This window comes from Falco peregrinus, chromosome 2 (genome assembly GCF_023634155.1).
Source record: "Falco peregrinus isolate bFalPer1 chromosome 2, bFalPer1.pri, whole genome shotgun sequence".
NCBI lineage: Eukaryota > Metazoa > Chordata > Aves > Falconiformes > Falconidae > Falco > Falco peregrinus.
The window spans coordinates 57,393,677-57,406,224 of NC_073722.1; the positions used below are offsets into that span (position 1 = coordinate 57,393,677).

At 36.9% G+C, this 12,548-nt stretch overlaps 1 protein-coding gene across 2 annotated transcripts; it reads right to left on the reverse strand.

Annotated features, from left to right (window-relative positions):
* Positions 1-587: 587 nt before the first annotated feature.
* On the reverse strand, positions 588-11,000 carry CNGA1 (cyclic nucleotide gated channel subunit alpha 1). Of its 2 annotated transcripts, none has more exons than XM_027779335.2 (8): positions 8,622-10,699; positions 7,416-7,537; positions 7,045-7,107; positions 6,596-6,628; positions 6,389-6,490; positions 5,378-5,485; positions 5,120-5,226; positions 588-4,290 (listed from the first exon to the last, which is right to left on the reverse strand). In XM_027779335.2, the coding sequence occupies exons 1-8, from the start codon at positions 8,661-8,663 to the stop codon at positions 2,873-2,875; spliced, it is 1,995 nt and encodes a 664-aa protein (XP_027635136.2). In that variant the 5' UTR covers positions 8,664-10,699; the 3' UTR covers positions 588-2,872. The 2 variants fall into 2 exon arrangements, with proteins under 2 accessions (XP_027635136.2, XP_027635137.2); XM_027779336.2 differs by lacking the exon at positions 8,622-10,699 and adding an exon at positions 10,790-11,000 and having other exon boundaries at positions 590-4,290.
* Between the last annotated feature and the right edge of the window lie 1,548 nt (positions 11,001-12,548).

Consider the following 12,548-nt stretch of genomic DNA (forward strand, 5'->3'; position numbering starts at 1 on the left):
AGGACGGGTGGGCCTGCAGGAGGCAGAAAGGCGTTTGCCTAATACCGAGGCTGTGGTCGCTAATATTTGATGTTTTAATTTCTTTTTGCCTGCCGTTCTGCCTGTCACGAAGTCATTTAGGCTGGAAAAGACCTTTGAGATCATCGGGTCCAACAGCCAACGGAGCGGTGCCCAGCCCCCCACTTGGCGTGTCCCTCAGTGCCGCACCTGCATGTCTCAGGAGTACCCCCCAGGGTCAAGATATTTTTTCTGATATCCCATCTAAACCTCCCATGATACAGCTTGAGGCCAGTTCCTCTTGTCCTGTCACTTGTTACATGGGAGAAGAGGCCAACCCCCACCTTGCTAGAACTCCCCCTCAGGGAGCTGAGGAGAGCCATGGGGACACCCCTTGGCCTCCTTTTCTCCTGAGCAAACCTCGCAGCCGTTCCTCCAGCGCCAGGCTCTTGCACATGTTTTCTTCACAGCTGCTCCTCGCAATGGGATAGTTAAAACTGGCCACAAAACGTGTTTCAAAACTTTACTGAAGTACATCCAAAAGCTTCTATGCTGCATGGAAACATATATTGAGGAGCCAGTGTGCCTCCTGAAAAGTACTGACAAATAAGTGCAAGCTGAAATAGTTTAAATTTCATTGACATTTCCTTGTAGCAGTTATGGTTTGTTTTGTGTCAGGAAGAAACTCTGCATTTAGTGTTTGGGGTTATTTTTCAGGAAATACATGCTTATAAAAGATAAATAATACAAGATTTCCAATCAATAAGAGTCTGAAAATATTAAGTAAACTGCTGGAGATCAATTCTGTTTTTCTGTTTTATTTTTAAGTGTTTTAAATCAAAGAATATTTATTTCCAAGAAAGGCAGCTAGTGACTACAGCTTGTGTCATAGACTGAAGGATCGATAAAAGAAAAAATGTGAACAGTATATCTCAGCCTTTATTAATTCAAATTCATTATACTATCACACATTTCTCTAATACAAAGTCCTAAACTCTTCAGCAAAGGAGAGAAGTGCTTACTAAGTGCCTAGTGGAACATAACACAGCCCTACAGGGTGCTGCTGCCTTGCAGATTGCAAATTATATTCAAGTCCTGAATTGAAAGAATGCTGATTGCAAATTCCAACATTTACAATATAGTTCCATGCCAGAATAACGCTTGTTCCTATGTGCACAGATAGTCTGTAATGAAATGATGGCATACTCCTTCCCCTCACCAGCAAATTACACTGTTTGGCATTCAAAGCACAGGATCAGTAGTGAATGAACAGCCACTTCATATTTATATTTATCCTTGTTGTTCCATATATATCCTAAGCATTACTTTAAGGGAATTGTATTTCATTAATTTGATTAAAGCTAATTAATTACATCAATTACTATTTAATCCTTGCACTGAAATCAGGAGTTATTTATAGATCCCTGGCATTCTGTAAACCTATCAACATTACAAAAAATAAAACAACCAGAAATGAATGCACTTTACAAAAGATGCAATTTATAATATCTCCATCTATTAAAGAGAAGAATTAAAGTATAGCGATATTATCAAGTGAGAGTAGCATTTACATATGTAATATTTTAACAGTGGCAGTCCAGTTGCCCAGAATAATTGAATTGCTCTAAATACAGAATTATCCATTCTCTCCTTGCAATCCTTTTCTTCACTCCTTGTCATCAAATTTTTCCAATGTTAAGTAGCTGTGATCAAAGTCTACTGAAAATACCCTGCTGAGACCACAACTAATAAAACCAATTTTTGCCAGTGGAAGAAGACATAAATTAGGGAAAAATACAAGAAATAATGCTTCTCAAAGCAGTTGAAAACATCTGACGTAAGAAACAGTTGATTCTACTATCTTAGTAGTAGTTGTGAACAGAAGAAAGAAATACCAATTAAAAAAAGAACCTATTTAGTTGCTGTATTCTTTCCCTAACAGCAGCTACAGAAGACAGTCTGGAGAGAGTTTTGCCTCTTTCTGTCATGTCTGCTTCTTGCAGTCTGCCAGCATCCACAACTGTTACATTAGGGACATAAAAATTTCTAAGCACAGATCTTAAAAAACTCGATAATCCATGCTTAGCAGCCATATGATTATATGGAACAGAACAGTCTTCAATATTATTTCTCGTTTGCTTGTGGAAAGAACAGCTAGATTTTGAGCCATCCACATTTGTCATACCAATGCTTGCAAAAACGTTGTATATTCTTCCCTCTCCCAACCTTTGCATCTAATATCCTGAAAAAAGGACCATTTAAAACTGCCCACTTACATTTCAAGAAATCAGCCAAGGTGAATCCAATGAAGTAGTAATATTTTCCAAATGTTACAGTCTTCAGTACTCACATTTGCATTGTAGGTATACCTAATTCTTTATATAATCTCTCATACTTAATTAATCTTATCTTAATCAATACATATTAAAATGTGTTTGTTTATACACAAATTTAATATCATGGATCTTGTCCATATTGACTTCAAAAGTACAATATTTAAAAAACCTTTCCTTATTTCCGTAAGTAGACACCAATACATTGTTTTAATAGTCAGCAAAACTTTCAGTGTTTGCTGGTGTATGACTGTATATAGATTGAATGCATTTGCTGTAGAGCAGTGTTACATAAAGAGTACATAACGCATTGGCAGATAATACCACCTGTTTGTGCGAGACCAAGGTGTTATCTTCCATCCTCACTCTTGATTCTTCTTTGTCTTCCTGAAACCTGCCAGTGCTGCTTGTAGGAAATTAGTGACGTCAACTCAACAAGTAATTTTTCATAATTAGTAGTCAGGTCCTACAAAAATTAGAAATTAATGCATTCGGTTCCATGCAGGATTTGACCCTAAGTCTTATTGGCAACCTCCATTGTTTTATTCCACTTTTGATGGTCCAGGTTTATCTGTGGATGGATCTGCTTCTTCTAAGTCTGAAAACTCTTGCTCTATAACTGGCTTTAATATTTTCTCTATTTGTGTAAGTCTTTTTTTCAGTTTCTGTTGTGCAGCTTCATACTCAGCCAACAACCTGGCAAACTTTGTTTGTAATCTGCCCATCGCTCCTTCCATGTGGGTGATCTTCTCTTCCAGATCTTTAGGATCAGTTCCTAAATTTGCAACATCAATGTCCAGCAACCCATCTTTCATTAGGATTTGCTTGCCTTTTTCTTCCAGCATTGCCTTTGCATCTGGATACTCTGTTAAAGCCTCCATGAGATCATCTTTAGACAGGCAAAACAAGTCTGAGTATCCGATACTTCTAATGTTGGCTGTTCTTCGATTGCCGGCTTTGCTACCTTTGATATTAAGGATACTGATTTCTCCAAAATAGCTGCCATCACTTAGGACCACAAATTGGGTAATTCCATCATCAGCGACTACTGCCAGCTTGCCTTCTTTGATAATGTACATCTCTCGTCCAATATCTCCTTTTCTGCAAATATAATCTCCAGGACTGTATACTTGCGGCTGGAGTTTCAAAACCAGTTCAACCAACAGACCAGCTTCACAGTCTGCAAAAATCCGAACTTTTTTTAGTGTTTCCAGGTGAACATTGATTGCAATCTCTGCTCTTAGTTTATCTGGCAGATACTTCAAGACTTCCCTTTCATCCACAGCCTTTTTGTTTGTCCAGAGGTAGTCAAACCACTTTATAACTCTTTTTTCCATGTCTTTACTCACATTCCGAAAGTGCATATACTGCTTGATAGCATCAATCCTTGCTTGAAACTCTGCCCTGGCAGCATTCATGTTGGAGATCATAGAGCCCACGTTACCAACAATGGTAGCAAAAATCAACACTCCAACCAAGAAGTCAACAACCACAAAGAAATACTCAGAATCTCTTACAGGAGGGGGTGTTTCACCGATAGTGGTCAGTGTCAGTGTTGACCAGTAGAGACTGTAGACATACTTTCTAGTCAGACGGGCAAATTCAGGATCAGAAGTGTTGGGGTAGACCCATGTGTCAGCCCCAAATCCAATGGCTTTTGAGATCGAGTAGTACACACAGGCGTTCCAGTGAATAATAATTACGATGTACATGACAAGGTTAGAGATCCTGAAGATATTTGGGTAGTTTGTCCTCGTTTCTGTTCGCTGGAAGAATTCAAACATCCGAGCTACTCTGAGTAGTCTGTTTATTCTTAGTTCTGGGTAATTCAGTCCTAGCTTAAAGTATAAGAGATCAGTTGGTATGATTGACAGAAGATCTAACTTGAATTGCAAAGATGACTTGTATTTCTCTTGAAGCTTTTGTTCTTCTTTCACCAGGAGACCTTGTTCCAGGTAACCTAAAATCAAATTGTAAATAACGAAAAATGTTACAACATCATCTGTGTCATGTTTAATGTCAATCCAAATCTCCTTTGAAAAATATTTTGGGTGCAAATTCCAGATGGTACATAACTTCTCTTACTTTTTAATAAGCAATTTCTTATTTCCAAATATTCAACTTAGTGCTATATAGTTCAGCTTGAGCTAAACTATACAGATTTGAAAATTAAACATTTCTAGCTCTGATTCTTTCCCTCCACTTTTCCACTGTGGTGAACATCTGAAAAAAAAAAAACCACACCAAAACTCCACAGACTGTAGGAAGGGTGGTTAATGAGGGGAGGAATTTGAACATGGGTGTTTCAGTTCCCTGTTGAGTGTATCTACTCAGTAGCTCTGGATGTAGGATAAGATTTTAAAAGAAGCAGTTTCAGCTGAAGTTAGTTAGATGTCTTGCCTGCTTGATGGTCTTGAAAATCAAGGGAATATTTGCATCTCCTTTAATACAAAATCCAGATTTAGGTGCTAATGTTGCAGAACCGCTGGTCTTCACTTGGCCATATTGCATGTTTATTTTGTCTTACTGAGTCATCTGCAGGCAGAACAGCCTGTGTCTAGGTTACCTCATGCCTAGCTTTCCTCAGGCTTTATGTATTCTTTGAGTAATACATCATTTTCTCCTATTTTTACAGGTCACAGACTACAGTCTTTCAGAATCTCAATGTCTTTTTCACTATTGTACCTCATCATGGGTATCCAGATAATAACAGCATTAATATTCAGAATATTTTAAACCACCTGAGGCAAATATATGAAGGAGAAGAATTAATCATTGAGTATACTTACCTGTTCTTGTTCGTACAAACATGTCAGCAACATAGATGGCATCAGAAACGTAATCAATAATAAACCATACTGCTATGTAGTAGTGCTGAAGCTCATCAAAACAGGCTCTGAATAGGAAAAGACAAAAGTAAATTACCACCAAAAGAAAATTAAATACTTGCATGAAATCAGTGATGAATGAAATATTTTTTTTTTTATCTATTTAGGGATATTATGATTTGCCAGAAGTTTTATACAGTCATTAAAGGAGTATATCACCTAGCAATAATCATGGTCCAGTTGTACATGACAGGCATTGTGATGCAAAACAACCAGTTGTAATACATATTTCCCGCTGGATCAATAACGAAAGTATCTTTCTTCTTCCTAAGTGATAGGCAGGGGAAAAAATGAGATTTAATGAGAGACTTAAAATACACATAACAATTGTTGAAGAATGAAGCATTCCAGAAATTGTTAGTGTAAAATAAACGGTCTTTATAAGCTTCCTTGCTTGAATGCATGGAGAACATGAAGATGCCTACTCGTTGTGAGTCAGGACGCAAACTTTAGAATCTAAATTTTGCTGAGCAGCAGCTTGGCAGTCCCACTTCAGTTTATAGTGGCCCATGTAATTTCAACCTTTTGAAATTAGTTTCCTACCCAGTGAACTGTCTTGTCTGATAAATGATTTGATCATGTTTTAAAAAATAAAAATATTATGTGATGACTAATGTTTCAGTAAGTGAGATAAATCAAGCCTTTCTCACTGAGAAAAGTCTAGCGCTAAGAAAGATGAAACATTGGCATGTTATACATAAAGAAACCAAAGAATGTGAAATTATACCACACAAGTTTGTACTGCACTATTTTAAGTTACTTTTCCTTGTCTAGAAAATTATGGATTTACCAAGCAAAAGGTAAAGCAAGAACTTTTAGATCATAGAAGAGTTTACTTGGTTGTAGGTGTCCTTATGTGTGGGAGAGACTGCTTTACGCTGGCACATCTTTTGCTGCAGGTTGTTATGCAAAAAATATTGGATAATCAGAAACCAAAGGAGATTTTTCTTGATTAATTTTTTGAGATCAGTTCCATGCATGCGTATTTCTGTTGTCCACATATGTAGTTAAATCAAAACTACTCTAGTCAAGGGAGAGCAGCAGGATCTGTACACTCATTCACTAGAGTATAAGTACCTTGTTTACAGGATGTCCATGAATGGATTCAGTTTTACATCAAAAGCAGTTTTATTAGACTAATATAGCAGGATGTAAATGAAAAATACTTACTCTTCTTTATTTTTGTTCTTCTTGGACTTATCTTTTTTTTTGTTTTTCTCTTTTTTTTCCTTGTTCTTTTGTGTTTCTCCATCCTTTTTTTTTTCTGACTTGCTAAGAAATAGGTTTAAATTTTCAGTTGTTACAGACTAAGTTAAAACATATTTGGAAAGAAATTGAATATCTTAGAAATAATAGTATTACTACTCTTTGTCTTACCTCTTCTTTTCTTTTTTCTTTTTTTTCTCCTCTCTAAGGAAAAGAAAAATATGATAGACCCATGGGATGCATGTAACACTTGCTTCCACATTTAGTTATTAGGATCATCTGAATTCAGTAAGGATAATATACTTAGGTGTTTGGCCTTCAAAAACTCTTTTGCTTATTGTATTCACATAGAACTACTTTTATTTTAAACTAATAGATATAATACCAGTAACTTTAGTATCGAGTTTTAAACTAATAGATATAATACCAGTAACTTTAGTATCGAGAATGATCATCATAATTGATGTACATGAAGTTAAATGTATGTGCTGTCTCTTTGGGGATTACTTGAATGACAAAACTGTTTATAAAGAAGTGGTTAGATAGATATCATTCTTCATTGCTGCTTAAACAAGCAATATTGCAGTACTCTCATTTTCTGAAATGGCAAAGATACTTACTCATCTTTATTACTATTGTTGTTAATATTGTAGCATGCAAATGCACCGGGTAGGTACTGTTGCCTGGGGAACAGCAAAACAACACAGTTATATGATATCTGCTGATATAGAAAAAGCCATTTAATCTCAGTTTTCACAGACTGTTTCTCACCATTATAGTAATGGGCTAAGTTATCTAAGGAAATTGAAAGAGCACAGATTTTAATACCCTAAATATTTACAATAATCAATATATTACAATCTTTAAAATGTAATTTATTTATACAGGGTGAAGAAAATCAGATGATGACAAGCATCTGTGCTTAGTTAATTCTATGCAAATGATCAAAGAAAAAAAACCCCAAAGACACAAAATAGTAAATTTGACATACCTGTTTTCCCCTTTGTCTGTTGGTCCAGGGTCCTCACTGGTGTCTTGCACTACCACGCTGGGAACAATTGTATGGGAGTGATGGGTCTCAATCACTCCTACCTTCATGGTCGTTTGTCTTACCTTGGGTAATGGAGGAAGACTGATTTAAAAAATAATCGAGTCATTTCACAACTAGCAGAAGTAACAAGCAATTTTTATTTTTTTCCTAAAGATAAATCTTTTATAACCTTGCTTCCCCCAAAACCACTAACAGTATTTTCAGTTTCCTCTCTCCCATGACATTCCCACCAGACAAGAAAGGGCACTGTGGGTGCTTCAGTGTGCTGAATGACCAGGCAGCTGCTGCTAAGAGAATGTTCAACACATTTTTCTGTTAGAGGAAGCATTAATTTAGATCTTTCTCCGAAGCCTAACCACCTACTCTGAAAATATTTAGACAATTGTGTTTGAAACGTCCACCACTGTTACAATAGATTTTGAACCAAAGACTCAAACCATATTGTATCAAGATGGATAAACAGATCCATGCACAGGTGACATCCTGAAAACCAGGCTAGGAAGCATCCACTGGCCTATGACCAGTGCATATCTTAGTGTGTCTGACACCTGAGAATTATGTGCGGGAGAGAAAAGAGTAGGTTCTATAGCAAGAAAGCTAAGATTAATGTAGTAAAGTCTCCTTACTCATATAGCAGGTAGTATATAAACACCTAAATAGAAACATTAGTGACTGATCATGTCTGGTTTGTTCATCTCATTGTTAAAAAACTGAAAATGTTGTAGAGTACATAACTAATACAGTCCATTCTAGTGCACAATCTTTCCAACACTGGAGTAATTAACTTCTGCTCTCCTTTTTTGCCACTGTTCTTAGTTTTTTCAGTTATATCGTGACATCAGTGAGACTGCCAACTCTCTGGCCATGAATTGTGTTTACAAGTGTGATCTGCTCTTGACAGGACCATTTAGATAGAATTATAAAATGGCTGTTATCCACTGCACTAACAATATCCCTGCACACATGAAAGTAGAGCATAGAGATGTCTGAGCCACAAACGTGACAAACGAGTGGCTGTACCACTGATAAGTGAAGTCAAATGCCATGGAAAGAATCAGTCTTAAAGAAAGTACTTCCATTCTGTAGTCAAGCACACTGCAAACAAGAAGCAGGATGATACAGCTACCACATTACTGCCAGACTTACCTGACTTTCCTTATTAATCAATGAAAATAAAACTATTCCCATAAAGGAAATAGGAGAGGAAACACATGTTTCTAGCAGTCATCAGACATGAATGACACATGATGCAAAAAATAATACAGCAGTATACAACATTCTACAAACCAGAAAGATAAAGATTGGAGATTAAGATGTGTTCTTCCATGAATAGTCCTTAATGTAGTCCAACATTGCTGGTCAGTCTTTAAATGCTTAAGAGCAAGGATCGACTCTGAGATGTCACATAAAAAGATTCTAAGATATAGTAAACATTAGGTTAGATTCATCAGGGGCCTAAAAACAGTAACAGGGTTTCCACTGACATACTCCAAGCATAAATTGTGTTTGAAAGTGTGGAAACTGAAAGTAAGCCAGGTTGAATTAAGCTGCTTTATGTCTGCTTACAGGTTCTCTGAAAGCCCTGCTAATGCTAGCACACAAAATTCCATCCTGATTAAACCTATAACCTCCACAGAGCCAGGCTGGAGTCCACAGAGCTCACAAATAATGACACAAAATAAAGCTGTGTCCAACCACTTCCAATCACTCAGCACCAGACAAATGTGAATGCGTTCATCTCACGGGAAGTCATTCCTCCAGCAGAGTCATCTCTAAATCAGTTAGTTCAAATTAGGAGTCCCAGTACCAGTATTTCTACTTAGGCACCAATTTTTTCATATTTATATTTGCTCTTTGAGTCTTATTTAGTTTCAAGAGGAAAAAACCCACCATCTTTGACTTTGTGCTATCCAGACATACTGATTTGCAGATGTACTAGAGGTTAAAGAAGATGAGAAGTGTGGTAAAACAGGACATGTCCAAAAATCCACACCCACCCAGAGTACGCAGCCTGAGGTTGGGGATCCTTGTATCCTTTACATTCCCCTGCTCTTCAGGTAAATTTTTTGAATTTTTGCAAATAAACAGATTCCTCTGGCTCTGCGTACTCTCTGTTGTAACTGGAAGCACTGTGGGGTTCTTTGTGTTTTGCTGAAGGAGCCATGGCAGCCGTGCATAGGACTTGTTGGGAAAGAGAAGCTGCAATTTGGGGTAGGACTGGAGATTCCATCTTACTGAGGCACTGGAAGCATGAAGTGGCATAGAAATTGGAAGCGTTTACTGCTCTGTAGTCCCAAAATCCTAAATCCGAATGTCAGGCTCAGGTGACTGCTGCACCAGGTTGTTTCCCTTGTCAATCAGTCAGGATACGTAGCACAAGAATATTTTCAGATTCCATTAGTGTCAAAGCAAATTGTGGGGAGTTTTGACATTCTTGAGTCTAAGACACAGAAATGCTGATGCAGCATGTGACACACTAACTGCTCCAGGCTTGAGGACTGTGGTTACCTCATTACAGCATTTGTGTGACAAAACCTCGACACTGGGAGCAGCAGAAAAAGTCCCGTTAAACTCAGTGGGTACAGAACTCACCTTAATGCATTTATTATGGAGGTTTTTCAAACAGTATTTCGGACAGGTTTTCCTAAATTTTATCACTACCATTTCCTATTCTGTAGTCACATACATTTTTCTTAAACTGATACGTTGTCACAAATTCTTACGCTACTTTTATTTTAATCGTCCAATGCTCATTCTTACACTATCATATGTGGATAGTGAGTTTGAAAGGTAATATAGATAAATGCTTGCTTTAGAGGTAGTTTAGATTTTTACCACATTTTTTTTACTGTATCATCACAAATAGTTTACTGTTATTATCTCAGATTTTTATATGTGACTACTATGATAAACAACTGAGTTTTCAAACATTATGATCTAAAACCTAGTCATATTAATTACTATACATTAAAATCTTTAGGGATGCAAGAAAATGAAGGCATTATTATCCTTTCACGGAATTGTAGTGAGTGGAAAACCAGCTTCCCTCTCTTCTCTTTCATTTTACCTATTTCACACTTTCTTACTGGCCCACCATATTCACTTCTCTAGTCATTATTTTCAGGGAGAAAACGCTTTGAATAAGAATATCCCAGAACAGAATTTAGCATCATATAAATATCTACTTTTTTGCTTTACAAAAAAGCTTCATTGACATTAAATTCTGCAGTGTGCTCCTGCAAATCTCTTTTCTAACATGCAAATTAGTCCTTAGCAGTTCTGCAGTAAGCAGTTTCATCAGTGTGCATGCTTACCTTGGGAATGTAATCTGCTGCTTCTAATAGCGATTTCAGTCCTTTAAATCAGCCACGCTTCCTTACTACATAAGCAAAGCCATCATGAAAAGCTAAATTTAATCAACATTTCATAAACAAATCCCTTATTGATCTATTTCTCAAACAGCCAGTCTCAGGTGCCGTTCTCTGAATTATTCCCAAGGAAGGACATAGACATTAGAGGAGGATTTCCCTGACCTAGTGATGGATTTTGAGATTTAGAGAGAGACGAAAGTGACAATGGCAGTCACTATTATCCCTCACCTGAACAGCAGCTTACTAGACCCTTTAACATGCAAAAGAAGTGACAAATATTGGAGCGTACTCTGTCCTGAAACTAAAAAAAAATATTAAAAAAAATTATTGTAAATTGCTATATATTCAGATTGTCTGCTGGCCCAATTTCTTTACATTGCAGATGCTTTTTAACTGTAGTAACAGGTCTTTACTAGATTAGATAAAACATAAATAGAATTTTCCTGTTTATTTTAGTGTATTTATCCTATTGCTGAGTAATAGGAAATACCATTTTATACTGAAAGTTCTTAACTAATCTAACATAACTTTTACATTGCACAACTTTTACATTATTTACATAATTTTGATGCTTTAAAAACTGTGACTATATATTTAGTGGAAAATGCCGTGATGATGAAGTTCTAAGATACTGAACTAATCTTCAAGTTTGATACGGATTATGACTTTGCAAAATGGTTTGTAAAGTAACTGCAGTCCTCCTTAATTAGAAATATGCAAGGGTTCATCTGTAGTGGCCACACAATCAAGAAAGCCCCTGAGAGGATCCTAGTGTACTTTGAAAGAGAAGATGTTTGAAAGAGAAGATGTTGAGGTATTTGCATATCTCAGCTTTCTCATTTCACTGCTGGATACCATAAGAATGAGGAAAATTAAGTTCTCGGGAGCTTGAGTGATTGATTCTTTAATGTGGCATGTTTTACATAGCCCATGTGGGGGGGGGAAGCACATTGCTGAGCATGAAATCCAGTAAAGTTTCCAAGCATCAAAAAGAGCGAATGTACAGATTTGAAATTGTATGTTTGTCACAACTGAGACATAGTTAAAGATACTTAATTACTTTTAAACTTTGCTTCACAACAAGCCGAACCCAGGAAAGCAGTCCAGCCCCCTGAGACCCCAGGATTAAGACACATTTGTTTCTTGAGTGGCCATTCGTAAGTGGATTGACACATTGTAGGTTTAATCACAAACCCACAGTGATGCTCAGTATCACAGGTCAGCCTCCCGGCCAGAGAAACGAATTTGACACATCTGCTGCTACGGTTTTCCAACCCTGAAGACAGTCAGTCCATTTTCTAGGAAAAAAGAATATGTTTTTGAAATTTAACAGAACATGTATTAAATAAAATGTTAAAGGTCAATGAGGAAATGCATAACATTATGCTCAGTGGATACAAATCCACAGTAAGGTATGCAACATAACAAATGGACAAAGAAGTGAATAATCTTCTAAGTTCTAGCTTATGTTTCACTGTTTCCTTTGAAGGGCTGAAAAACAACTCCCATTTTAAAATGATAGATATAAAAGGAATCTTGGAAGGTCACTGCATCCAGCTCCTATTGAATCAGGATCAGTTTTACCTCTGTCATTCTCATGGTTTTTTGCCTGGTTTGCAGTCTGAAAGATCTCAGTGTTCAACGCGGAGCAGTGATTTTGTGAATACGTGGTAGCATGGAGTGTCTAATTGTGAACTCCTGC

Excerpts from the sequence above, each read along its gene's own strand:
- CNGA1 (XM_027779335.2), bottom strand. The coding sequence starts at position 8,663 with ATGGGAATAGTTTTATTTTCATTGATTAATAAGGAAAGTCAG. Across the intron at positions 6,629-7,044 it reads AACAATAGTAATAAAGATGA|AGAGGAGAAAAAAAAGAAAA; the intron begins GTAAGTATCTTT and ends TCTTTTCCTTAG. Across the intron at positions 4,291-5,119 it reads GTTTGTACGAACAAGAACAG|GTTACCTGGAACAAGGTCTC; the intron begins GTAAGTATACTC and ends ATTTGATTTTAG.